The 26,393-nt window shown below is 40.1% G+C and overlaps 1 protein-coding gene across 3 annotated transcripts; it reads left to right on the top strand.

The window, feature by feature from the left end:
- The first annotated feature begins 6,152 nt into the window (after nt 1-6,152).
- On the top strand, nt 6,153-26,235 carry SLC39A6 (solute carrier family 39 member 6). Of its 3 annotated transcripts, none has more exons than XM_005517346.3 (10): nt 6,153-6,241; nt 7,556-8,331; nt 9,508-9,688; nt 9,961-10,130; nt 11,396-11,605; nt 13,259-13,328; nt 14,624-15,001; nt 20,133-20,213; nt 22,591-22,781; nt 22,884-26,235. In XM_005517346.3, exons 2-10 carry the CDS (start codon nt 7,585-7,587, stop codon nt 23,034-23,036), a joined length of 2,181 nt encoding a protein of 726 aa, XP_005517403.1. In that variant the 5' UTR covers nt 6,153-6,241; nt 7,556-7,584; the 3' UTR covers nt 23,037-26,235. The 3 variants fall into 3 exon arrangements, with proteins under 3 accessions (XP_005517403.1, XP_087918650.1, XP_087918644.1); XM_088062524.1 differs by having other exon boundaries at nt 13,262-13,328; XM_088062518.1 differs by lacking the exon at nt 6,153-6,241 and adding an exon at nt 6,476-7,076.
- The last annotated feature ends 158 nt before the right edge of the window (nt 26,236-26,393 follow it).

Genomic DNA, 26,393 nt, shown 5'->3' on the forward strand with positions numbered 1-26,393 from the left:
ATAAATAAGCAGGCTTAGATTCTAAGATGCTGAGTGCTCATTAGCTTCAGTGATTTCAAAGGCATTTGGGCTTGAGAACTGATTTTAAACTTGGGATTAGGAAGACAACTTCACAAAAGCATGCCTTTCAATTTTCTTCTGTATTCAGCAGAGAACCAAAAATACAGTAAAAATTACAGCGCTCATACATGCTTTTTGAACCCCGCTTTTAACTGCCCTCACTTTGCAAAGTAACATGAACTCCAGAAATTTATTCCAATAGTACATTAAGCAGCTATGATTTCCATTATTACAATCCATTTTCAAAATATAGAAACTGAAGTGGCATCATTTTTCTCTTAGGACAAAGGTACAAAAAAAGAAGCAGGCTGTGTCAAAGGGAAGGGTGGCCAACCATAAATCCAGTCCCGTGTTCAGCCCAAATAAAAGAGCCACAACAAAGGTCATCCTAGCAAAACATCCCTTTTACAGGACACTGCACCTAAAACTGGAGAGAATATGCTGCTACCACAAACATCATTCTTCACCACGTATTTTCTCATTGCAAAAGAGTGTTGGATGGTTGGCTCAAGTAAAAAGATGAAGGCAATCAGTATTGAAAAGCCCAGTGTTAACCTAGTGAAGTTGGCAGCCCACCTTTGCTAACTGAGCCAGGGCATTTGAGATTCAGGCTTCTATTTACACAATCAAATGTGTAAAAAATGGAACAAACAAATGAGGAAGCTATTGCTTCTGTGTTTTTTAAATATAACTTTTTCTAACTAAGCAGAAAGTTGTTGATTAAATAATTGCTACCTCTGTATTTTAGACACACAAAAAACATGCACATTCTATGATACAGAATCTCTTTGGCAACTTTTAGAAGTAAAGAAAAGCTCTAAGCACCAGATGATAAACTGTACTCAGACATTTTAACTATTATATTTCTATGGCACAGGCACAAAGGAACTGAATCGCCATCCTGGGATACCTTTTAATTATGTAGAAAAGTCTCCTGTGAAGATACATAATAACTTATGCTACTGAAAACATGCCATGCATGAATAAATGCTGTTACTCTCTTCCTTCAACATCTTTCAGTCAGTAACACCTACAAGAATGCATAAAATTATTGCATATTATTGTACTGTGTATATATAACCTTGCTATATAACAAAGTGAGGTTTTTCTGCAATTCTGGAAGATTTCTCTGGAAATCTTGGAAATCTCTGGAAATAATGTGTTTATATATATATATATATATATATATATATTTTTAGCTCATTTTCTCCATATTCTTTTCTAGTATACTTTGCTGCTGCTTACACTCTTTTCCTGGAAACTCAGCCTTTCTGCATCTGAGATCTAATGCCACCACAATACCCAAACAACAATAATTGCTAGAATTTACCAAATCTCATTACCCAGTAGAGGCCAGGCTGTTGCTGCTCTGGATCCCACAGCAGGGAGGCTGAGCAGGTTTTCTCAAAAAAAGATGGAGATGCACAGTACCCACAAAGAGCCAGTGACAGAGATACACAGACCAAAACAGCCCTCATGCAATCACTACAGCACCAGCACCCACATCCTGTTCCCCCATCTGGATGATTAGGATGAAAGCCTGTGAGCAAGGACTGCATACATGGATATAATACAGATCCCTCCAGCAGCAGACTCCATCTGCCTAGTTACTGGCTGCTGGATCTTCTGGCGTCTCCAATTGCTGGCACCTGGAAATAAAAGCCCCAGAGGCCTGTAGCCCCACAGGCTGCTGGCTCCCAGACCCACTGGAGCATGTGCACACATGCACACACTGACACACACCCTGTGTCTCTCTCTGGTCTTAGTCAATCTATACCCAGCTTCTGAATCCCCTGGCCTGACACTTGCCCCACGTACAAACAGGCTCTCTCACAGCCTCACCCCCTAATTCCATGGGTCCTTCCAACAGCTGGCATGGACCTCCGGCTTAATGTTCATTAGCAATTAATTACACACACTGACAATATGCAGGCACGCCAGTCTTTCCAGTTGCTGTCACTTCAGACACACAAACACCTATGACATACTTACGGCCACCTGTCCAGTTGCTGGCACTCAGACCTCCACACATTCGTCTTTCCAGCTGCTGGTGTCATAAGCAAGGGCCCCTGTAATTCCTAGTGTCCTCTCCAGCCACTAGGATTTTCTTATCCACCCACACAGAACAGACAGACCCTCATCCACAAAGTTGCCAATGGAGTTCAGTAACAAGGCTGGAAAACCTGCAGAGCATGTTCTTATCAGCACCTTGCAACTGGCCCTTATTGTCACCTCTTCCCTATCTTCTCATCTTTGTCCCTTCTCAAATCACCTTGATCTTCCTTTTACCCACCTTGGTCTTTCCCTTAAACATTTTATAATAAGCCTTGCACAATCCCAAGAATCCCCGTCCCTGCATCCCATAATGACTCCAATGTCCTTCTCAGGGTGATGGGATGTCTGTAGTGATCCAGCCAGCTTCTCCCATTAACTTATTGGGTGAATTTCACGCTTGGTCCCAAGGTTGATCCTTCTCCTTTGTCAGTCCCAGATGCAGATCAGGACTTTTCCCTCGTGCTTACCCAGTAACTTGGTCACTGGAGTTTCCCCTCAAGTCGTGCTCCTCTGTGCTCATGGCAATGAGCCTCTGATACATATACACACATAGCTTATGCCAGGACACTTTTCTGTGTTATGTCATTACATTATCAAGCACAGCTTAACAGTTTACAGATTATTTCCAATACTGACATTCTACATGCATCATAAACATTGAAGAACACAAAACATAATCAAAATTACCGAACATAAAAACTGCAGCAGACCCAAACTGCAAAGTTTTTGGTTTGTATCTGTGATCGTATGTTCAAATCCCTAAGGACTTTTTCCACAGACTTCAGTAACTGACAGATGAGGCTAAAGGCAAAAGATGCTCTGCAGGGGGAAATAGCATAACTTTAATATTTTATTTCTCTTCTTTACTATTTAATTAATTTCAGGGCTTATTCTTCAGAAATTATTTGCAAGCAGGTCATGGTTATAGCCACGATTTGTAAGAAAATGTATGATACAAGTCAATGCCCCACCCTGGCAGTCAGTACTTCCCCAGACATCTGTGCAGCTAAGCACAGCACAAAAGGATCTTGCTGCTCTTGCTGTGAAGCTTCCAGATAATTGTTTCTTCAGCTAAAACCTCTCTGTTTAAGAGAGGTCTTCAAAAAAGAATTTGTTGACATGAGAGAAGACAGGAGCACAGGAGAACATCATGGAGATTCTTACATAAGGAATTCTGTGCTGACATATATTCATATATGTTTTTCTACTTAAGAAATTACTGTTATGTATTTGTGCTAATTAAAAAAACAAAACCAAACAACAAACCAAAACTCCCCTCCAAAGCTCAGTTTGTAAGCTGCAAAAAATCTGTAGCCATTTGGGAAACATAACTAGTAATACCAATTTTATTTTTTTCCAGACAGAATTCTAAGGATTTTGAAAACCACCATAGAGTGCAAATGCAAACAAAAAGGACACTGCTACATTAAAATGTATCTTTAGGACTTAGAATACAATAACATCAAATATGCAATTGCCAGCCTGTTGTTCAGCATAGTACTGAGAAGAGGAGCCTATTGGAACAATGAAAAGGAATACCTGATTCAGAGATTTCTTTACAATTGTGAAGTGCTGTTAATAGAATAAAAGGATTACTGGAGATTTTAAAGAAAGATATGGGAGTTTTGTGTGAGGTTTCAGCTGTCCAGAAATTGTATGGTAGCAACTTTGCAGTTTAAACTAAAATCAAATTTTTTAACTTTCAGAGTTTTCATTTATTTTATAAAACATTTAATACCTCTAATCACGTAGCTGTTCTCAATAAAAAGTTAAAAGGCAAGGAAATAAAAAGCTTTCCAAATCTCAAGAAACTTTTAGGGGTAGAGGCTTTGGACCACAGAAGGGTGGCTGTCAGCATCATGCTTAGGCCCACTTCCCTATCATCACCTCCATTAAGAGTGTAATATTGAGTTCCCTGATGGACTAAGACAGCAATCAAGCTGCTTCCTGGTTTGTTCTCCACCAACTCTCAAATTAATTCTTCCCATTTGTCCACGGGTTGAGAGATTTTTACATTCATTAAGCCATCCACAAGGATCACCAAGACCTTTGTTTTACGTAACCACAACTGCTCCAGTGCCCATGGTTGGGTATGTATTCAGACTAAAACACTCAACAACAGAATGGGAAAAAAATATTAAAGTACTTTAATTTTACCATAAGAGAACCATACTGAGATCAGTTCAGGTAAAATAGACCTCAAGTTTTATTGCAAGTAAGTGTTTTAGGTGAATTGTTTTTACTGTAAAATGTATTATGTTTTTTGCCTAGCTGATATGTGTTAACTACTCAAATGAAATAAAAAAGATAGAGAGCACTAAAGACCAGTTCTGTGCGACCTAAGCTCTGACACTTAGGTTTGTAAATGACCATGACAAGATGTGAAGGGAAACTCCAGATTTGACACAATGAAACAAAGACGGTCAATTCATTCAAGAGGCTAGAAAAAGGGGCTGTATCATGTAGCAGCTGTAATTTCAAAAGATAAAAAAAAAAAAAAAGGAAAATAATCCACAAACAAATGCCTAACATTAGCATCTTAGGTATAAATGTTGTGTTACTGAAATAACAGAAAGGCACCTGGTAAATAGTATTCCTGAAAAATGAATTAGCATTAAATTAAACAAACAAACAAAAAAATCCAACCCCACCCACTCCTGCATTTAAAGCCTCCCTCAGTTCCTTTGGGGAAAAAGAAAAGAAAGAAAAAAAAATACTAGGGGTGAATGACACAGAATTTTTTCAATACTTGAAAAGCAAGTGCATGGAACAAATCCATAACCTTCTGATGTGTTGCTCTCTATTTCTGGAGTTGTTCACAACGCACACTTCCATTCTGTCCTTCAGTCAGATGAACTCAAGAACAAAGAGATTTAATTCAGTCAGTGAGTGGGAGGTATTAGACATAAAGAAGAGACATCTGTCACCTCCTGACTGGTGAGCAAGGTGGCTGTCAGGAGCTCAGGCAGCAGGAGAGAGATGGCTGAGAATGGTTTGGATGTTAAGTTTAAGTCACTGTCATAACATTCAGAAGTCATCAGTAAAGCCAGATACTAGGGCAGGATTCAGTGCTGCCTTTGCACACTAGCAAGCTGAAAAACCTTGGCAACTGATCACACAAGAGAGGCCAAATTCCAGAGGCAGCGCTGGGTAAGCACAACTGCACCCACTTTACCAGCTATATTAATCATGTGGTGATAGAGAGAAAAACCTCTGGAAATGTTGGAGAAAGAAACAGGCAGTGTAAGAGAGCCTGTGCCTGGGACTCAGCGTAGTGAAGGGCTCATGACCATTTAAGTGCCACAGTGAAGCAACATTCGAAATATATTTTTCAGAAGAAAGCAACATGTTTTTAGCAAGTTTCAAGTCTTTCTCCATGGTGATCTCAGTCCTTTCTTACGTTCTCTTTGTCCTGGTGCACAGAGTGATTCTTCTGCCAGATCATTAATTATAATGACAGGTTTGACCAAGCAGGGCTCACCGCAAAGGCCTTGTGGATGCCGTGGGAACCCGGCACCCCTTGCCATTTACCCGCACCCTTTGCTCACAACCGGCTAGCCCAATTCCGGCCCTTGCTTGCCCACACACGTACTCTCTTAAACACCGGGACAAATCCCTTTCCAAGCCTACAAGTGTGTGTTGCCACACCCAGCGCCATCATCCAAAACAGCGCTGCCAGCCCTGAACGACTCGTGTTTTCTGGGAGAAAGAGACCTCTCTGACTCTCATCCTTTTAACTCTCTGGCAATTATTCACAGCTCCCACGAAACACTAAATCCAAACTTCAGTGTTTTCTGAAACAGGGAGCCTCTGGGGATCCAGCCTTCCTCCCGGGCCACCTCCTCCTTGCTGCTGATTCTGTGTCCTAGCGTGACTGCAGGCACCGCTTTGGAAAACCGGGACGCTCGGCTGCGGGCCCTGGACAGGAGCGGTGGGACCCCGGGCTGGCTCCGGGGGCAGCTCCGGGTGCCGGCGAGGCCGCTCGGGCCGCACGTGAGGCGGCCCCGCCTCCACCGGAGCCGCCGTACCCGGAACAGGAAAGGGAAGGGAAGGGGCGCGGCGAGCCCGGCGCGGGCGGGCGGGCAGCGGCGGGAGTGCGGCTCAGCCCGGCCCGGCGGCGGGAGAGGTAACCTCGGGCTTCTTTTCCTCCCCCTCCTCACCCCGATTCCTGCGGCGGCCTCTCGAGGTGCGGCGTGTGCCGCACTCGGGGCAGCCGCCGCGCTCAGGGCAGCGCGGGCGGCCGGGGCCGCCTCCGCCGGTGCGGGGCCGCAGCGGGGGCCGTGGGCGCTGAGCGGCTCCTGCGGGTCGCAGGGTGGGGGACAGGTTGTGAAGAACCACGGTGGAGAGTCTGGTCCAGCCACCCTGCTCCAGGAGGGTCATCCCAGAGCACGTGGCACAGGATTCTTGACTGTCTCCAGTGAGAGAGACTCCACACCCTCTCTGGATAGTCTGTTCCAGTACTCGGTCACCCTCACAGTAAAGTTCTTCCTCATATTCCGGGGCCACTGCCTGTGCAGCAGTTTCTGCCAGTTCCATTGCTGGGCACCACCGCGAGGAGCCTGGATCCATCGTCTTGGCACTCCTCCTTCAAATACTTATGGACAACGACGAGGTCCCCTCGCAGCCGTCTCTTTTCCCCGTCTTTTTTTGTGGTGTTTTCCAGGCTGACTAATATTTTGGCAACGGAGGTTCTCCATCTCTCCCTGGAAGAGGGCTGAGGCAAATTAGCCCTGCATGCAGTCTCCACAGCAGTTGATTGGCCGCCCTGCTGAAGTGTTTGTGGAATGAAGCACACAAACTCTCACACTTGTGAGCACGCTGTCCACAGCAATGCTCTGCTGCCTAGTGAAAGGAGCTGTGCGACACTAATGTTAAAACAAAGACAGAACGTGACAGCATAAAAAACCAAATTTTTGTAGAGGGTTGGAAACACTTGCCCAGCTGGTTTACCAAAACCATTGGTGAGAGAGAGGCTTGTGATGAACCAGTGATGAAGGGTTGGGAATTTCGATTTTTAAGCAGGAGTGTGTAATTTATTGCTTATTCATTGCTAAGAGAGAAAATACAGGGCTTCTTTTAAGCACGAGAAAACCCTGACCTAGAACTTAGTTGGTGCACCCTTGAGGGCTCTCATTGTATAGCCCATATTCGAGTGACTCATAGCTAAAGAAAGGCAAGCTGGCACCTGGGGAGGTGTTCATGGCCAGTGACCTACCTCACTGTGGCATTCAGCTTCTTCTGTTGCCCGAGGCAACACATCTGGGAAAAGTGCTAAATGTGTAAGAAATTTAAACAGCTCTTGCTGCATTGATACTTTGAGAAGGAGGGTTTTGTTTTGTTTATTGTGGTGTTTTTTTGTTTAAACAAATTACGATTGTGTGTTAGAAAGGACAGTGTGATTGGTTATGTGCAAACTATTTAAATTTTCCTCTTTTCCCAGATTATTTTCACCACTGAAAAGGAACTGCAATGGAGAGTACGGTATCAGTTATTTTCCTTGTATCGTTTTCCATACTGCTGTGTGAAAGTTACCACCATGGAGTGGAGACAGCTACTGTTGTGCAGACATCGGAGAGAGCTTTTCCAGAAAAGACAGTGGGTGTTAATAGTGACTTGGCAGGACTAATACAGAAGTTGCACCTTCAAGAACTTTTTAATCGTTATGGAGAAAACAACTCTCTCTCAATTGATGGGTTTAGAAAACTGCTACAGAACATAGGCATAGATAAAATGAAAAGGATTAAAATAAACCATGATCATGATCATGACCACAGTCATGACCATCATGACCATGACCATGATCATCACGCTCATCATAATCATGTTTCATTGAGTAAAAGCTCTGAGAAGACTGTTTGTCCAAACCATGAATCTGATGCTAGCAAAGACTACAGGAACAGCCACGCAAAGGAGCCTCATAAAGCCGAAGGCGTGGAGCGGCAGCAGAACTTTGTGCGCAGCAAGAACACGGTTCATGAGATCACAGCGTCCGTCATCACCGCTTCCGCAGGCGGCCAAGCCGAGCTCCAGAACGTGCAGCCTGGAGAAGTCAAGATGGTTGTTCGTGTGGGTGCAGCTGGCTCTGGTGCCTTTAATGTCACAGGGGGCCGCAATGCCACCTGGCTTGGTGCTGCGAAGACAAACGAATCTCGTGCTTCTCCGAAGGAAGAAGGGAGCTACCTCTATTCTAAACTGAAAAAACAAAGCACTCAGGAGGTGAGGCTGGTTCTGTTGTATTCTCAGAAATCCTGATCCACCAGGAATGTTGTCACAGCTTATTTTTCAGGTGCTTATTGTTTACCTGGGTGCAAATTTTGTGGTGTAACAATACCCATAGCCAAACACATGCAAACAGCTTTCCTTGGAACTTAACATTTTGAGTTAACATGGTGTTATGCTCAGGGGAAAACTAAGTATAGACATATACTTGGTTTAATGTATTTATGATTTATATATTTAACTGCTACTAAACCTGAAAAACGTCTACAGTTTTAGACTTGCAGTTTTGCCTTAAATCAGGAATCTGCCTAGTTTTTCTATTAATGGAGTGAAAGTAAAAAAATCCAGTTAAGGTACTGTGATTCTCGACAAAGCTGTCTCACATTGTGATAGTGTAAGAACTGTCCTCCTCTAACACCTTCCACTCCCCATCTAACAACTGTATGTAAAAAACAACTCTAAAAAAGACTATGGCAAAATGCCACGTTACTTTAAAATAGTATAAAATTATCACTGATAAAGAATATAGTTGTGTTGTAGACATTTTTCTTAAAACAGTCAGATCCTTTTCCATTAAAGGCTTTAAGAAGCAAGCAGGATCTTAATGTTTGCAGCCGTGCCAGGTAATTCTGAATAGGTGTTGTGTGGCATGTGATGGTGGGTGCTGAATTCACAAGTTGTTGCTGTGTTCTGCACTGTTGAAGCAGAAGTACTGCTGGTTTTTAAACCCACTGAGATTGTGTGTAGGTTGTACAGTGGGGAGCTATTTACTCAAGGGAGTGTATGTACAACATGCTCTGTACAAGATGTTCCACAGCAGCCACTGCTACAAAAAGGTATTTGACCTTGTTAATGCTTCCTTAGGTGGCCTTTAAAACTGACTGAAAGGTATCAGGCTTTTTCTATTTGTACATCAAAGCATCTGACCCATTTGTGCTGAGAATGAGTAATAATTATACGTCATCTACCCAGCAGCCTCCCAAACCAGCTTTCTGGGGCAGGATTGGGATGGAAGTACATTTTTTACTAAAAGGGTTTGTTACTGGTTTTTGAGTTGCGTTGATATAACTGCTTTCATGTGGTGCATTTCAATTAAGATGGGATGTGCAGTCCTTTTAAGGTGTATCGTGGTATTTTGGTCCTAGTTAATCTTTAACATGTCTCTTTCCACAGTGCTCCAATGCATCCAAACTGATGCAGTCTCATGGAATAGGCACTCAAGTACTGTTGACTGCTACAGAATTTAGTTACCTCTGTCCAGCTCTTATTAACCAGATCGATGGCAAATACTGCATAGTCCATGCTACTAGTGAAAAAGCTGAAACTCCTCCAAAAAGTTACTCTCTGCAAATAGGTAGGCTGGGTTTTTTTTTTGTAACATCGAAGCTTAATGGAAAAACATTTGTTGGTTATAAATCCAAGAAACCTATTCTCACAGTTGTAAGAAGTGTCATTTTCTTTTGGCACTTCACCAAGATTAGAGAGAAATCTTTGTGGCATACCTTTTGTTAACATCTGATTAATTGAATGATCAGGTGTGTTTGATTACAGAAATGTTAAGCAAACAAAATCATGTACAGCTGTTACTTACTGTTGTTACTGTTTTATTATTTTTTTTTTTGCCAGCTTGGATTGGTGGCTTTATATCCATCTCTGTCATTAGCTTTCTTTCCTTGCTGGGTGTTATATTGGTACCACTGATGAATCGAGTGTTTTTCAAATTTCTTCTGAGTTTTCTTGTGGCACTGGCTGTTGGGACCTTGAGTGGAGATGCCTTCTTACACCTCCTTCCACATGTAAGTGTTAATTACTGTTTCATTCATTCATTATCTCAAAGCAGAGAACTTGACAGCTGTATGTATTAGTGCCCTATTAGTTCATACCCGTTTGATGAGTCACTTCTCAACCCTGTTATGCAGGTTGTTTGATGGAAAGGTTTTCCATTTGGAACATCTGTATAATTAATTTCACAGTCTTTGAAAGTTCAAGAGCTTCATAACATTATCCCACTCTTTATTTCCTGTTCTTAGTCACATGTGCTGCCAGATCCTTTTATTGTTCTTTGAATACAGGAGTTTTGCATAAATTTTCTTAGTGGTTTACTGCAGTGCTTCCCCCCCCCATTTTTTTTTCCCTGTTTAATGGACTTTAGAGATGGTGGAAATTGCTCACTGAACACTTTAAATGTGAAATGAATAATCAACTATTTTTTGTTACAAGCCACTTATGTTGATGGCTTACCCATTGTGACTTTTTTTTTTACCAGAATCCATAATTTTTGAAGTCCTGGGGAAAATACTACTTGATAGATTTTGGAATTGCTGTTATGTAATAGGGACAATGAAATGGGAATATGATTGCTAAATTTCTACCTTTCTTGAAGTTCTTAAACAAGTTCTTAAATGCTCTCCCGTACCTCCTCTCCCAAAAGTAACTTGTTCCAGCTTTCAAATAAAATGGATAAAAGTGACTGCAGATTCTGTAATCCACCATGTAGTTCTTTTTTCTTTCAATTAATTTTGCATTTGCTGTGTGAGGTTATGTAAATCAGAACATGTGTGAATGAGATGTGCAAAAAGGTTTTTAGTTCTGAACATACCAGTATCCAGTAAGGAGAGGAAAAGCCAGACTTTCTTTAAAGAAAAAAATTTCAGCCAACTTCCTTGTAGAAAAAGTTGTTTGACATCTATGAGTTTTCTTAGATGGGAAGCTAACTGCTGTGCTGGCTGGAACCGCTGCTTAAAATGTGGCTTCCCTTGATGATGTCAGGAGTTTGTGTGGGGACAGCTGTACACCTTGGATTAAACAGTGTCTGTGTGGGTTCAGTGTGTGGGCCAGTGCCAGACCTGTTCTCAGTCCTTGCAGTGTTTCTTCCTAACAACAAATTTCCAGCCAACGGATTCTTTTGTAATTGTTTGAGTCCATAAGCAGAGCATTTTCCCTGTGGAAGTTAAGTCTGGACTACAGACATGAGGAAAATGATGTGAAGAATACTTTATATGTTTCTTACACTACAGTTCTTTTGGATATAATGACTTTCCTCTTTTTGTTCTCTCCTTAGTCTCATGGAAACCATCACCATCACCACGAAAAGCCTCTGCTTGATCAAAAAGGCTCTATGTACAAACATCTTGTTTTTCAAAGTACAGAGGAGAGTGCTTACCTGGATTCTACATGGAAAGGACTTACAGCACTTGGAGGCTTGTACTTCATGTTTCTAGTGGAGCATTTGATCACTTTAATAAAGCAATTTAAAGACAAGAAGAAAAAGGTAGGGAGACTATTACTTTATAGCTCTGTTGTATTGCATACTCATTTCTGAAAACACTTATTAAAAAAACTTCCCATGAATATCATACATATTTTGATTTTATAGCAATGGCTGACTATATTAGTGTTAGAATTTCATTTTCATTAGGGACACATACACTTCTAAAGTATGTGAAAACCTTTTTGTGTTATCCTTTTATTAAAGGCTCTTTCCATAACCAGACAATAAGGTACAGGCTTTGACATTGCAGAGAATTGTTTAATAAGCAAATGTCCAGTTGCATCTTTAGTTTTAACGGAGTGATTTAGGATGTCACGTCATTACTGACTTACTTCTCACATCTTGAGACATTTATAACTATCTGAACTGGTTTTATTATTATTTTTATTCCAATCCTGGATGCAATAAATTTGCATTGTACAACTATTGTACTGCTGTTGAGGAGGGCACTTGCACAGACAGGTAAGGGTTGGCAGTAAGTGCTTACCTAAATAAGCATCCAAATATGCTGTAGAAAGTGACTTTATGGTATAGCATTCTGTGAGGAAACATGGTCTGTCAAACCCCTTGGTGCTTTCCCTTCTCTCCCACAAAAACACAGCTCTCATATTGTTATACCGGTTTTTATGTGTAAGATAAATAACTGGATTTTGGCAGGTCATTAGTGTTGGTAACTTGCCAGTTGCTGGTAACAGTTCTTTAAAGTCCAGTGTAGCCAGGAATAAAGAATGATATCAAAGCTGACTCAGTAAGAAAGATTAAGCAGAAGTTGGTGATACCGTAGAATCATAGAGTGGTTTGAGTTGGAAGAGATCTTTAAGGTCATCTGGTTCCAACCAATGCTAAGCCTTACTTGAAGAAAGTTAGTAAATAATAATTATTTTAAATTAGTTTAAAAATAGCTAATTGCCAGGCTGCCTCAAAGACTGATAATCTCTGTTTAGTTTTCTCATTAAATTGGTCATTAAGGCAGTAGTCACAGGGCAGATGCCATGTAAACTCTTTCATCGTGGGAGGTTGTGTTGGTGTGGTTTATACTGAAGCTAAGCTGACTGAGAGATTTCTCTATCTAGTTAAATTTGTTTGACAGGAAAGAATATGAAGAGTTTCAAGCCCAGCAAGAATTTTGTCTCCTCCCAGCCACAAGGAATGGCTTCCCAGTTAGACTAATTATGCCTTCCTAGATACTGAGTCACTGATCACAAATTGTTGTGATACATACTTTAGTGGGCAAGGAGAGATTTTACTTGGTTTTCTTTCTGTACATTATTAAAAAAAACATTATATTGACATTATGATAGAAAAGAATTAGTGGAATAAATTACTCACCATTTGATATGTTTCGCTTCTCAGATTAAAATCTGCTTATTTCTTGTGAAAAATGTAGGGCGTTTATGTGTGTGGGTTGGTCTGTTTGTTTGTGGTCTTTTTTTAGTTTGTTTTATTTTTATTCCCCTCTTATGGAGTGTGAGGAACCTTTGTCATCTCACTTTAGTAAGTTTCTAATAATTCCTTTTCTACACTCTTTATACGGCTTCCATGTTGTCCTCTTCCTGTGCAGGCTGCATAAATGTTGTGAATATAATGTTGCTCATGTATATCCTGAAAAACAAGTAAAATATTCATAACTGCAGTATTTTCTTTTGGAATAAGAAGAAAAATGAAGATGATGGAGAAAGTAAGAAGTTTTCAGCAAATGAAGAAAAGTTGGATACAGATGATCGTAAGTTGCATTAATATCACACTATTGTTACTCTGTGGCAGCACTGTTTACAAAACACCTGACTGCAGCTCGTAGATCTGCTTCTTACTGTAGGTTGGGTCACTGCCTATTTGAATTATTTTCAAAACAAAACCCGTCTGTCTGCTGATATGTAGAGCACTAAGTCTATCTGCTGCTTTCCTTTGAAAAGGATTAGTGGGTTAGAAGTAGTGAATTCACAGTTTTGGAACTTAAAGCCTATTAATTCTGGATTTAGCAGCAGAAGTTGAAGTCATTCTGTGAATGTTGCAATACAGCTACTGACTTCTTCACTTCTCTTTGCACTGCTAGATGTTATATGTATGACTCGACTCATTATTTAGATTTCTGGATTTTGTTAGTTTGATTTATTATTTATTTGTAAGTGTAATATTACAAAATTCTAGACAATAATTGAAGTTCAACATTCAGAGAGCAAATGAACATGTGTCCCCATGATCATGCTTTAAGCCAATGCACACCAGTTTTGGCTTACTTGTTACTTTGGCTAACTTGGCCATGAGTTACTTGTTAGCTCTTGTTGCTAAAAGAGATGTTCAGTTTTTCAGAGTAATTTTATAACTGATGAAATACTTGTCTGTAATGTCGAAAAAAAGGTGTATTTATTAATTTAAGTGAAGAGGAATAATTTATCAAGTTTTAGAAATTAGTTAAAAGACCCAACTGTGGTGTGTCAGCAATGTTTATATGAGGTATTTCATGGTCTGTATTGATGACTTTGTTTTTTAGTGTTTATTTTCAAGGTGTTAAACTCAAGTGCCCATATTTGTTTTGAAATACACGAAATACAGTTTCCAAAATTATCTATAACATAATCCTTTTTCCTGAGCCCTGAGATAATTAAATGGCACATGCTTTTCAGATACTTGGTTTTTCTAAAGCAATTGAACTAACAGTCTTCATGCTGTGAAACTGGGACTTGGAGCCTTTTGCTGTTGTGTTTAAATTGCAGTGAGTCCTACATGAAAAGATTTTTTGCCTTTTAGGAAGCATTTGTGGCCATAACGTGAGGGCTGCTTCAGCAGTAGGGGACAGAAACTAAAAGTTTTCCTTATTTTGAGCTATTGGGAATTATCTCTGAAGTCAGAATAAGTTGTGGAAGCATTTCAAAAAAATCTTCTGGTTTAAGAAATTGGATTGTCAGTCTCAACTTCTGAACTTCTTTACTGCTTCACATATTCAAACTGTTTATTGTATCTTTGCTTCTTAGATTATTTTTAAAATGCGTAACATTGTACTCTGCGTTTTTGTAACAGGGCCTGAGGGCTATCTAGGGACAGACTCCCAAGATCCATCAACCTTCATTTCTCAGCAGCCAACTGTACAAGAGGAAGAAGAAGTGATGATAGCTCATTCTCATCAAGAGGAGGTTGACAATGAATATGTGTCCAGGGGCTGTAGAAACAAATGCCATTCTCACTTGCACGATACTCTAGGACAGACAGATCATCTAAGTCACCATCACCATGACTACCATCACATTCTGCACCACCATCATCATCAGAACCATCACCCCCACAGTCACAGTCAGCGCTACTCACGCGAAGAACTGAAGGACGCAGGGATAGCAACTCTGGCGTGGATGGTGATCATGGGAGATGGACTGCACAATTTTAGTGATGGACTGGCCATTGGTAAGTGCTAACTTGGATGCTGCAGCTTCCTTGGATGTGAAGGCAGTGAAGTCTTCTAGCTATCTCTTATGTCTTTTAGGGATGTAGCTAATTAGAGGATCTCTGAAGCCTAAACTTTTTTCTCAGAGCATCATCTTAATAAGTAAGAAAAATCTCCAGCTTAACAACCTGGAGGTGATATATGAAAAAGAAATTATGTGTTTGCAGCTGTGTTTAATTAGAAAATCTATAAACTGGGCTTCATTTCCTTCTTTTGAAGCGTTAAAGCTAACATTTTTCAAAACTAAAGCTAGGCTTATAAAAAATATTTAAGATTCAGTGCCTGCAAGTGCTTACCAATTTTTTAAATTTTAATTGTTTTTAGGACAAGCTTGTATTTTTCATCACATGCAAAGTAACTGTTTTTTTCACTTCAGTCAGACCACTGGTACATTGGCTTCTTTACTTCTTTATCTCTTTCATCTTTTCTTGTGATGCAGGAAGGTCAGGTTCTATACTTGGCATATCTGCCTGCCTGCCTATACTGGGTCCTGGTTACACATCAGTGTTTCTCCAGAGGACTGGTGGGTAGGGAGATGAGGCCCTGGTTTCAATCTGTTTTAGCCTGAAAATTTTGTTTTCTGAAACAGTGGTTATACTACACCCAAAATCTCATTCCTAAAGTTGAGCATAATAGTCCCTTTTAAAAAAAATTGATTAGGTATAAACAGTAATTTTACTTGTAAACAAAATGTTTATCTTTTTGTTCCTGTTTACTTCATGCCCCTATTCTTCCCTTAATGCACGTAGTTGCTCAGTCTTTTTTGACAATGCTTCAGTGAAAATATTTCATTATCACAAAAACAGTAGATTTAATATTTTGTTTTGGACTTCTGTCTGGGAGGTCAGGTTTGGGAACTCTCACGTTTTTCCTAGAAGGATAAATAGACTACGGGTATATTGAATTTAAAAGGTTAAAGTAAGTTACAGAAAGTGAAGTCAAATCAATAATCTTCAGTACTTCTGCTAATCTTTCCTGATCTTGACTATTGTATTTAAGACTAATCTTTACAGGTATTGGATTGATTTCCAGGCTGTTTAGCATACTGGAGGCAGTTCAGCAGTATCAGTCTTTCTGTAAATTTTATTGTAGGAAAAAATTCATTCTTGTTTGAAGAGGAAACCAAATAATAACTATTTTTCACAGCAATATTTGCAGTTGTTCAGATTCAGTCAATTCAAAGTGTAATGTGAAAAGAGACTTTCTGATTTAATCTCATTTTTGATGAAAGTTGAAGCATGAAATGTAAATTTTTGAGCAGATCAGTAGTGAAAAATGTGGTAGAAGGAAGATTTGCATACAAATGACACAGAATCAATTACCTCTTGGCATTAGGGAGATTTGGGAATGAGCTATGACTTTATAGTTATGAAGGGAAAAGTACGAGAAAGGTTAATAAAGGCTTATTGAACAAGTGAGAGCAATAGCTTTCAGAAGTCCTGCTGTGTAGCTTGTTCAGGCTAATGGAAATATGGGTTTCTTTCAGTTCTGTATGTGCTTAAAAGTATTATGGGAAAACATCAATTTGATGGTGTTGTAAAAATGCCAATGCTACTTGTGTAGTAGTTCATCTGTATTTTAAAGAAGAGGTGAGCACCTCTGTAAAGATAGCTTTAGCCAGCATAACCCTTCATTTAAGTTCATTCACTTCATGTGATTTTTTATTCATAAGTTCCATCAGTTGCTTTTTTCCTCAAATCTGTTGTGCTAATTATGTAGGAACAAGATTTAAAAGTGCTTATTTTTTTATTAAGATGTGGAACTGTTGCATCTGACTCATTTGTGCAAAAGGATCATCTGTGATTTGAACTTTTATGTGTAATTACAACTAAATAAGTAAAATGCAGAATACTATTTTTACACTAGTCTTGCATACATGTTTTTTTCTTTAGCTTTTGAGAGAAGTCGTGCCTTAAAAATATATTTTAAGATAAATCAGCATCGTGAGAGGGGATAATGCCAGATATATTAATTTCATCTTCAGTTTGTTAACATTTCAGGACTTCTTTTTAGCAGTGAAAAAATAAAAAGAGATATTCTTGATATTTAAGCTTGTACTTTGATTACTTCTTACTTTTCCTCTTCGAACTTCATAAGTATTAAGTTTGCCCTGATCTTGTCTAAAGCTCTAGTGTTTGGTTTATCACCTCAGCCCTTACTTTCTCCCCGCTTTCCTCTAAATTTGCTATTGGTGCCATCTGTTTTATCCAGATCATTAGTGAAGATACTGAAAAAAATGGGTTGCAGTTTTTGTCCTGGTGAGCTCTACTTCTTACCAGCCACCAGGCCCTGTTAGCCCAGCAATTCAGTCAGTGTGCGAGCCCATATTTCCTCTTTACCCAGATAAGACTGCTATAGGAGACAGTGTCAGAAATCCTACTAAAGTTCTGTTATATTCACCGTCTATGAATATTTACCGTATAATGGTCTATTATCTCCTCAAGCTGGATGCAGCTTTTGGACAGGGATTTTAGGAGGATGATCTTCACATGATCTTTTCAGGAACTGAGATGACACTGACTGCTCCTGAGTCCTGTTCTTTGCCTTTCTTAAAGATGGGGATAATGTTGTCCTTTTCCCAGAGTTCCAGTGGGGCCTTCTATAGCCATGGTTTTCCACACATGATCGACAGCAGCGTTTTAGTCACACTAATAACTCTGCCAGTACCCTCAGGTGAGTCCCATTCTGGGATGCACCTGAGCATTTCCAGTTCTTTCTGCGTTTCTCTGAACTGTTACTTCTGTGGTTTGATCTCTCTTTCTTTCCGGAATGAAGTTGGGATCTGGCTTTCTTGAGAAAGACTGAGATGAAGGCTGTGCTGGTGCTTTGCCTCTTGTCAGGTCTACTGCTATGTCTGTCCTTGGAGTCTTGTTAGTTTTGGATCAAGCTGGGCTTTGGTCTTCTTCCCTTTTGTTCCACTGCTTTTAGTTTCCTTGTTGCCAGTCTTTGTTCCTATTTCTTGTGTGCTTCCTTTTTGAATCTTAATTTATTAGGACACACTGCTTAGCTGGGTGCATCTTCTGCAAGTGTCTGCATACAAACAGGCTTGCTTGTGCATCTCTGTGTTTTACAAACTGGCCACCCCTTCTCAGCACATTATCCCTTTTGACTGATTCCCAGGGTATCCTGTGCTGCAATTCCCAAAATAAGTCAAAGTCTGCTTCGGTAAAGCCTGAAGTCCCAGTTTTGCTTCTTCCTCTTCCAGCCTCCTCCTGTGTCCTGAACTCAGTTATCTCATGCTCACAAGATGTCATTTCTTGCAGTATTTGCCATCAGTTTTTCATTATTTTTAAGCAGCCAGTCAATTTACAATGCTAATCGTGGCTGGCTTTTGTGTCATCTGTAGCAGGAAGCCATTACCAGTACAAGTAAGGAACATCCTGGTTTGTGTGCCCAGTACTGTTACCCCCACAGCTGGAGACTCTTTGTGCTAATGGTGATGTCCTGTGTTCATAGGTAGGCTTACTCACCACCTTTCCTTGGTTAGATGATCTGTAACCTTATTCCTAGTGTTGCTCTGACTGACCAAGAGTCTGAACTCCAGTTCACACATACTTTTATACTGGAGCTCTCTGTGATCAAGGAACCCCTTTATGGAGGTAGCCAAAAAAACTCCAAAGTGAATTGTATTCTGTCCCTGTCAGCAGTTAGTATCTATGCATGAGAGGCCAGACAAGCTTTGGAGGTGTCTCCACAGGATCATTCAGGCAGGCTCTGGGCAACCCATGGACTTCCCTGGCCAACAGGTCACCAGGTCTGTCTTTGTCCTGCATAGGAGGGAATCTCCTATCACTAAAAGAAATCTTTCCTTTCTTTTTGTACTTCTCATCTGATGTATGGAACTGCTGGGCAAGGCAGGACTCACTTATCCTCTGCTGCCAGGGTCATGACCATGTTCTTCAGATCAGTCGCTGCAGTGGGGACAGGTTCTTCCTGTTGCCAGACTTGACTGTTTCCAAATATTACTCATCTCAGAGTTAATGTTTCCTGTTCCAGTGCTTCTTTGGTTTTGCCTTTCTCTTTAGTCTCATGGGCTTGGGCTTTTGCCTCTGTAGAACCTCTTCTGAGGACTCTCTCAATGCAGTTTGTTTCCATTCATCCAAAGGTGCCTCCTCACCACGTCCTGCATCCTCTTGCCTGGATGCCACAGCACACATCTCAGACATAATGTTGCTGCTGTTGTCATCACTCAGGGGGGAGCATCAGTAATTTCTTGCACTTAAAGACCTGGATAGCCATGTCTCCCTCGAGTTAGGTCAGCATGTAGTTCCCCCAGTGAAAAGAAGGGATTGTCTCCAGTGGAGTCATTGCTACTGTGGGAGCAGTACTCCTGGGTCCCTTGTGTGCCAGCTGCTGTGACATGGCTTTGTGCCTCTTTGACTGCTTGTTGGCAGCATCTTGTTTGCTGGCAGGCTCCTGGTAGCAGCTGAAGAGGAAGCTGGATGTGGCTCTGCACCCTCGGAGAGGCTCTCCACGCAGCTGGGGACCTGACATGCCATGTATGAGCTGTGGTGCAGCCCTGCAGTGTGCTGCGTCCTGAGCTGCTGCCAAACAAGAAAAATGGCAAGCAACAGGAGGAGCAGAGAAGATGAGAAAGATGAGGACTGTTGGACTAGTTTAAATGGCTTTTGTGGTCTTGGGGCTTTTTTCCTCCACTTAAAAGCAAGCTGCTTAGAAGTTGATCTGTCACCATTGATTTCATAGCCTCTCTTATTTTTGTCTTGACTTTCTTAAGGTGTCTGACTCTCAGGTGCACTTGAGCTGCTTTGTTCCCTTTGTATCTTTTTTTAAAAAAATGTATTTTTGGACGGTATTTCCTTCATTGCATTTTTTGGGAATGGTTGTGTTGTTGGAATATATTTGGCTTAGTTCAGAAATAAGATCATGAAATTTGATTTAATAGCAAGATTTGGAAGAAGAATTTTGCAATTTAAGAATCATAAACAACTGTTCTGTTAAAGTTTAAATGCTTCCACTAAGAAAAATTCGAGTGAAATATATGTCCTAATATGACACAAGCACGTGCAACAGTGCTTCTGCACTTGATGTCTGAATGTTTTGTTTGCTTTTTTTTCCCCTGTCTCTTCATAGGAGCAGCCTTTACTGAAGGGTTGTCTAGTGGTTTAAGTACTTCTGTGGCTGTATTTTGCCATGAATTACCTCATGAGCTAGGTAAGACACCAGTATTTCCATATGCTGCATGTTTATGTACTTACAGGTGCATGTAGGAGAACAAAATTTGATCAGAAAACTTCATCTGTGTCAGGTTGTCTATTCAAGGATACTTCTGATTTCCTTAGACTGTTTAACCATTTCTTAATTCAATTAATAGTTTTAAAATCTAACTATTTCAGCTACTCTGTTTAAAGCTGTCCCTTGCAGTTACAGCTTTTTCTGTCTACTTTAGTTGTAGTTCTTATTCTCCTTGTATATAACATAAGTTTTGAATTGCAGGAGAATGCATGACAGAATTTGCTTTTCTCACATCTCTCCTTAATTTTATTCCTGTGATTGTGCTGCTAAAAGGAAGGTCATGATTAGTCAAAGTACTTTTCGCATAACATTTGCTGCTTTTTCATTAAGTCTTGCAGAGAACTGCTGTAGCTCTAAATTAAACTTGAAACTACTTAGAAATCTTTCTAGAAACAGTTTGTCTTTCAAGCTCAAGTGATTTAAATTTGTGTGCAGCCCCATGAGAGATTATTGTCGTGTCTTCCAAGATGAGTTCAGTATTTGGCCCTTCTGAAGGGCAGCTGGTGAGAAGTGGATGGATGTGCTTAGATGAACTCGAGACAAAGCTGATCTTTCCACTTGTCAAATTATTTCAGATATGCAACTGGTGTTTATTTTTTAGCTGTCATGGTCACAGTCATACTTGGTGTATAGAATGAAGAAACAAGAGTTTGCTTTCCCTTTTTTAAAGGTTTAATTCCCCAGAGGGGAGAACATTCAGTTTAGTTTAATGGAGCTTGTAAACCAGCACATGTAAACATTAAATTCTGTGTAACAGCTTGATGTATTTGTACAGTAATGTTACACAGAAATGTGTTATTGTGGAGAAAACATACCTGATTTTATGGGTTGGGAGGAATTAAGTCTTCCATACTAATCATGGAACTTGTATTAATTATGCATAGTAAATATTTTTAGTTCAGATATAAGAAGTAAATTAATCTTATGAACCTGATAATTTTAGATTCAACTGTTCTGTTGCTTTTAGAAACAAAACAAAAAAAAGCTTTTAAAATTTAAATCATATTTCTTTTATCAGAACAGAAAACTTGATAGAAATACCTTCTTTACCAGAGGAGATGAAGTGGTCTAGGAAAATTGAAACAGAAGTTGAGGTTAGCTGGGAATAAAATTGTATAATTTTTGTTAATGCTAAGCAATGTTTTTAATATACCAGTTCATCTTAATTGCAATAGCTTGTAGGAAAAGCTGTTGTAACAAATGATGCAAATCAGCTTTGAAAATAATTTTTGTTTACTTTAACTGGAGATAACTTATAAAGAATCCATTTTATTTTCAAATAATAAGCTTATATTACTCTGGTTTAGAAAAAATATGTTCTGAATTACTGAAAATCTGTTTCTGGCTGGTGGTCTTATCATTCCTTCAAATAAAAATAAGGTGTCAAGGATCAGTTACAGAAATGAATAAAGAAATTATTTTAAATTTATAAAACAGATTAAAAGTACAAAGAGCATTTACAGGATAATAAACTGAATATGCAATTGAGTTGGAATATTTTTAGGAACACTCAAGCATATCAGGTACTGCAGCATTTTACAGTGGTAATTTAAATTCAAACTGCTTGAAGATATGAAGTTATTAGAGACCATCCAAAAGAGGGGTACGAAGATGGTGAAGGGCCTTGAGGGGAAGCCATCTGAGGAGTGGCTGAGGTCACTTGGTCTCTGCAGCCTGGAGGAGACTGAGGGGGAGACCTCATTGCAGTCTGCAGCTTTCTCATGAGGGGAAGAGGAGGGGCAGGCACTGATCTCTTCTGCCCTGTGACAGGACCCGAGGAAATAGCCTGAAGCTGTGTCAGGGGAGGTTTAGGCAGGATATCAGGAAAAAGTGCTTCACCCAGAGGGTATTTGGGCCCTGGAACAGGCTCCCCAGGGAAGTGGTCACAGCACCAAGGCTGAGCATTCAAGGAGTGTTTGGACAGTGCTCTTGGGCACATGGTGTGACTCTTGGGGATGGTCCTGTGCAGGGCCAGGGGTTAGACTTGATGATCTTTGTGGGTCCTTTCCAAGTCAGGATGTTCTGTGATTCAGCAAAAAGCAGTGTTTTTCAAAAATGCAGAGACTTTTGAAGTTTTAAACTTACAGTATTTGCTGCTGTGGTGCTGTTCATGCGTACCCTCTAATTTTCCGTCCCTCGGTGATTTCTTATGTTATGAATGAAAAAAATAAATAAGGCAAGCAACAGCACAAAAGTAGCTTAGTAATCCTGTAAGTAAGAGAACTGTAAATAAGACAACACTGCAATACTTGGGTGAAAATGAAAACTTCGTCTTGTTTTTTTCCCCCTGTTACAGGAGATTTTGCTGTCCTTCTAAAAGCTGGTATGACTGTCAAGCAAGCTGTGCTTTATAACGCTCTGTCAGCTATGCTGGCCTATCTTGGTATGGCGACTGGCATCCTTATTGGTCATTATGCAGACAATGTTTCAATGTGGATATTTGCACTTACTGCTGGCTTGTTCATGTATGTGGCTCTTGTGGATATGGTAAGTGCCTAGACCTATTTGAATTTTGTATAGCACAGCTTAATTAATGATTTGAAGTAATTGTTTCTTTTGAAGGCATTTAACACTTTCTTGTTTGTTTAGGTACCTGAAATGCTCCACAATGATGCCAGTGACCATGGATGTAGCCGGTGGGGATACTTCCTGTTACAGAATGCTGGGATTCTCCTGGGTTTTGGGATAATGCTGCTTATCTCAGTATTTGAACATAAGATTGTATTCAGCATAAACTTGTAATCCTGGTTGCCAGGAAGACACCTTGGTGTTAAATTATAAGTGGTAGGGGTTTTCTTCTACAAATTTTCTTATTGGGAAGGTACATTTGATATAGACTAGATATTTTTATTGGTGTGCTTTGTTGTTGTGTACTTCCCTCCCTTCTTGCCTGATTGAAAGGGACACTGTAAAGTTTGGGGTTTGTTGGGGTTTTGTTTGTTTGTTTTTAATTGTGTTTTTTTTTACTTGGGATTTAGCATTGCTTATGGTACTGTGGAAAGTGGTACTTAGTAAAACATGGCCAAATCTATATTATTTGTATTGTCTGTACTGTTTGGGGGGTTAGGTTGTTTTTTTTTACTGAATTTATTTACTGTATGTAATTATATGTAATGTTTTTTACTTCTGTGGTTTTGTTGGTTTAAAGAGATAAAAACAACAGTGGGGTTTTTTTTAGCAGTTAGAATCAGTGGATACAAAGCACAGTGAGCAAAGCAAAACAAGAACAAGACATAATGAATGGTTAGCATGTGTTTTTTGGTAAAAACTCATTTCTTCTGCATCCACCTGGTTTATACAGAAAGGCAGGTAAGTCCATTCCATCCTTTGTGGTGGTGCTGATTCTCTCAGTAGCTTGTGGATTCCTGTGTATTTTTCCAGTTGGTTTCTACCCCAAACAAATTAATATAAAACTGTGTTCTAAGTGTTTACATCAAATGTTTAACTTGTTTCATCCCTTCTGATAGGAGTTGCTCTTCACTGATTTCTCAAATCAGCAACAAAAGTCCAGTTCTTAAATTGCCAAAGCTTTAAGATATGTGAATTCCATCAAAAAGACTTTAAAAGCAGTGTTGTATCCCACTTACACTGCCTGAAGTGACAAAGGTGTATTAAAGCCTGTTTGATATCAAGGGGGAGGAGTGCTACAGGCTGAGATAAACAGTCATTTCCTACAACAGCTTCTTGAAGTAAAGTGTTGATTTACTTTGGGAAAATGAGCTGAGTGGGAGAGCTGCCTACTTCTAGTTCAGTGTGATTGCACACAAACCTATGCTATATTTTTTGTAAGAACTAAAGCTGAGAAATCCAAAATAACAAAATTTCTTTGGTACCATAATCTAGAGAAACAGTGTGTTAAGGATGATAAGTGTATACTTAAGTATGTAGTTTAAGCCTACAGTCTTAATATGTTTAACTGCCCTGAATGTCACTGAAGGAAGAAGGTTGAAAAAAACAATAGCAAAAGAAATTCTGCATTTGTAGGAAAGGTGAACATGTCAAAGTTGTTTAATGATGAATAAAAAACAGAATTACGCTATCTTACTAGCTGGCTTTAAAGATCCCAGAAATAACACAATTAGAACCTATTTCTAATCCACTGATTCAAATCATCAGCTGAATAAAAAGCTTGAACAACCAGAGCAATTTTTGATGATACCGTGTATGACAGGTTAAAACAGTTTTTTGGTCTGTCACACAATGGAAGCCAGGAAACATTCTATCACTGCAGAAATAAATGTTTTCAATTCATTGAGAGGTCTGAGGGTTTTTTAGGAAAAACTCCACAGGAGTTTTTGCAGCCAGTGGACTATTAGCTGCTCTTCCTTCAGCCTTTCCTCAGGTTAGCAAGATTGTTATTTACTTCTCTGCTCACAGTGATGAAATCCTGTTCTGTGCCTCCTTTGAAGCCAGGGGTTGAGAAAGGTGTACTTGCTTCAGCTCTCCTAATGCATCCCTCTGTCCTAGCGGGCTTTTTAGGGCTTGGGCACAGTGTTTACCTGTGGTGTGGGAAAACTCCATAAATGCAGTGTACTTCAGCCCGTGGGGCTTCCACCTTCTGCACCGCAATCCTGGCTGCTACAGAAATGGGGCATCTCTGTAGTCCTGGGGCATTTCAGACTTGGATGAGCTCAGTTTGCTTTGAATTTTTCACTGCTGGTTTCTGTTAGCCTACAGCCATAATAGCTGCCAGTTCAGCTGGACTTCTCTTGTCTGGATTTGACACAGGAAGCAGGCAGGTAGCCTACTGTTGCTCAAGAGATTTTAAGATCAATGACTAAACTATGGAGATAAATCTACAAATTTAATTGTTTCCAGTGGGTTCTTGGCTGACTTTTGATGTACTTGACTGACATTAAAATATCCACATATCAAAACACATTGCTAATTTAATCATAAGAAAAATGAATTGCCTTTAGAGCATGTGGGCAGAAATGTCTATCCTGTACACAAGCATGTTCCACCCATTCAGTGCTCTTCAATCACTGATGGAGAAATGTCCATGATAGGCAGCTGTCCAAACTGATAACTGAGAAGGCTACAGACTGAAACTTGCTGTAGTTTTGTATCAGCAGGATGAAAAAAGGTTAGTTGTTGTTTGTTTTGAGTTGGTTTGTTTTGTTGTTATTTCTCTGTCAGCCTTATAAAGTAGAATCTGCATCTGTTGCAATGTATTCATGTTGGAAGTACTCATTGTTTGGCAAACTGGTGGGGCAGAGCCTCTAAGTAGCCCTTTATTTTTATGGGTATATTTTTCTGCAGCGGTTTTTAATGTGCCTGGCTACTCTGGATAATAAATGTGTCTGCTTTGTGTATTCGTCTGTAGCTTCATAATGGTACAGACCTTAATTTATGCTGTTACAGCTGCCTTTAGTGCCTGTGCTAGATACAGGTAAACAGAGCTGGATTCAATTTTGGTTTGTGTTTTTTCTTTAACATATTCTTCTAATGGTTTTGGCCTGTATTTGTACATAAGATGTGTCATGTTACTTTGGGCAGCAGGAGTCAGAGCAAAGGTGTGGAGGTTCTCAAGTTCTCCCCTGCCTGGCCCGTGGGGATCAGGTGCTGGTACGGTTTCTCTGCATCCTCTGTGCCTAAATGTGATGCCAGGTGTGTTGTGGGAATGCAACTCTTTTATGTTTATATAAAACACAGCCCAGGCCGAAACAGAATTCAAAGGCTGAAATGGAATTCACAGAGGCTCTCCTGCTGCCTGAAGTGAGACACCAGTGCAATTAAAATCTCTGTGGAAAAACTGGGGCGTTCTGTTTTCCACGAGCAGGAAACTAAAAGATGATTTAATGGAATGTGGGTGGGGTTGTTTGTTTTGTCGTTGTTTTGTTTTGTTTTGTTTTTAATTTAAGGTACTTTTTTTGGTGTGTGTGTGTATATGGTCACTGTAGCTGTTACTGTATTGCTGTGTGCTAGAGAAAATAAACCACTGAACCAAACCGCAGACGTCTGAGCGTTTTTCTCGGCGATGCAGATACGAGGGAAAAAAAAAAAAACAAAACAAAAAACTAAAAGGTAGCGCTGTATTTCCTCGGGGTTTCCCGTGCCGGGGCGGGGAGAGGGCCGGGCTGGGGCCGCCGCTGCCGG

This window comes from Pseudopodoces humilis, chromosome 1 (genome assembly GCF_049639895.1).
Source record: "Pseudopodoces humilis isolate 2021_Gansu_Grassland_sample_001 chromosome 1, ASM4963989v1, whole genome shotgun sequence".
Lineage (NCBI taxonomy): Eukaryota > Metazoa > Chordata > Aves > Passeriformes > Paridae > Pseudopodoces > Pseudopodoces humilis.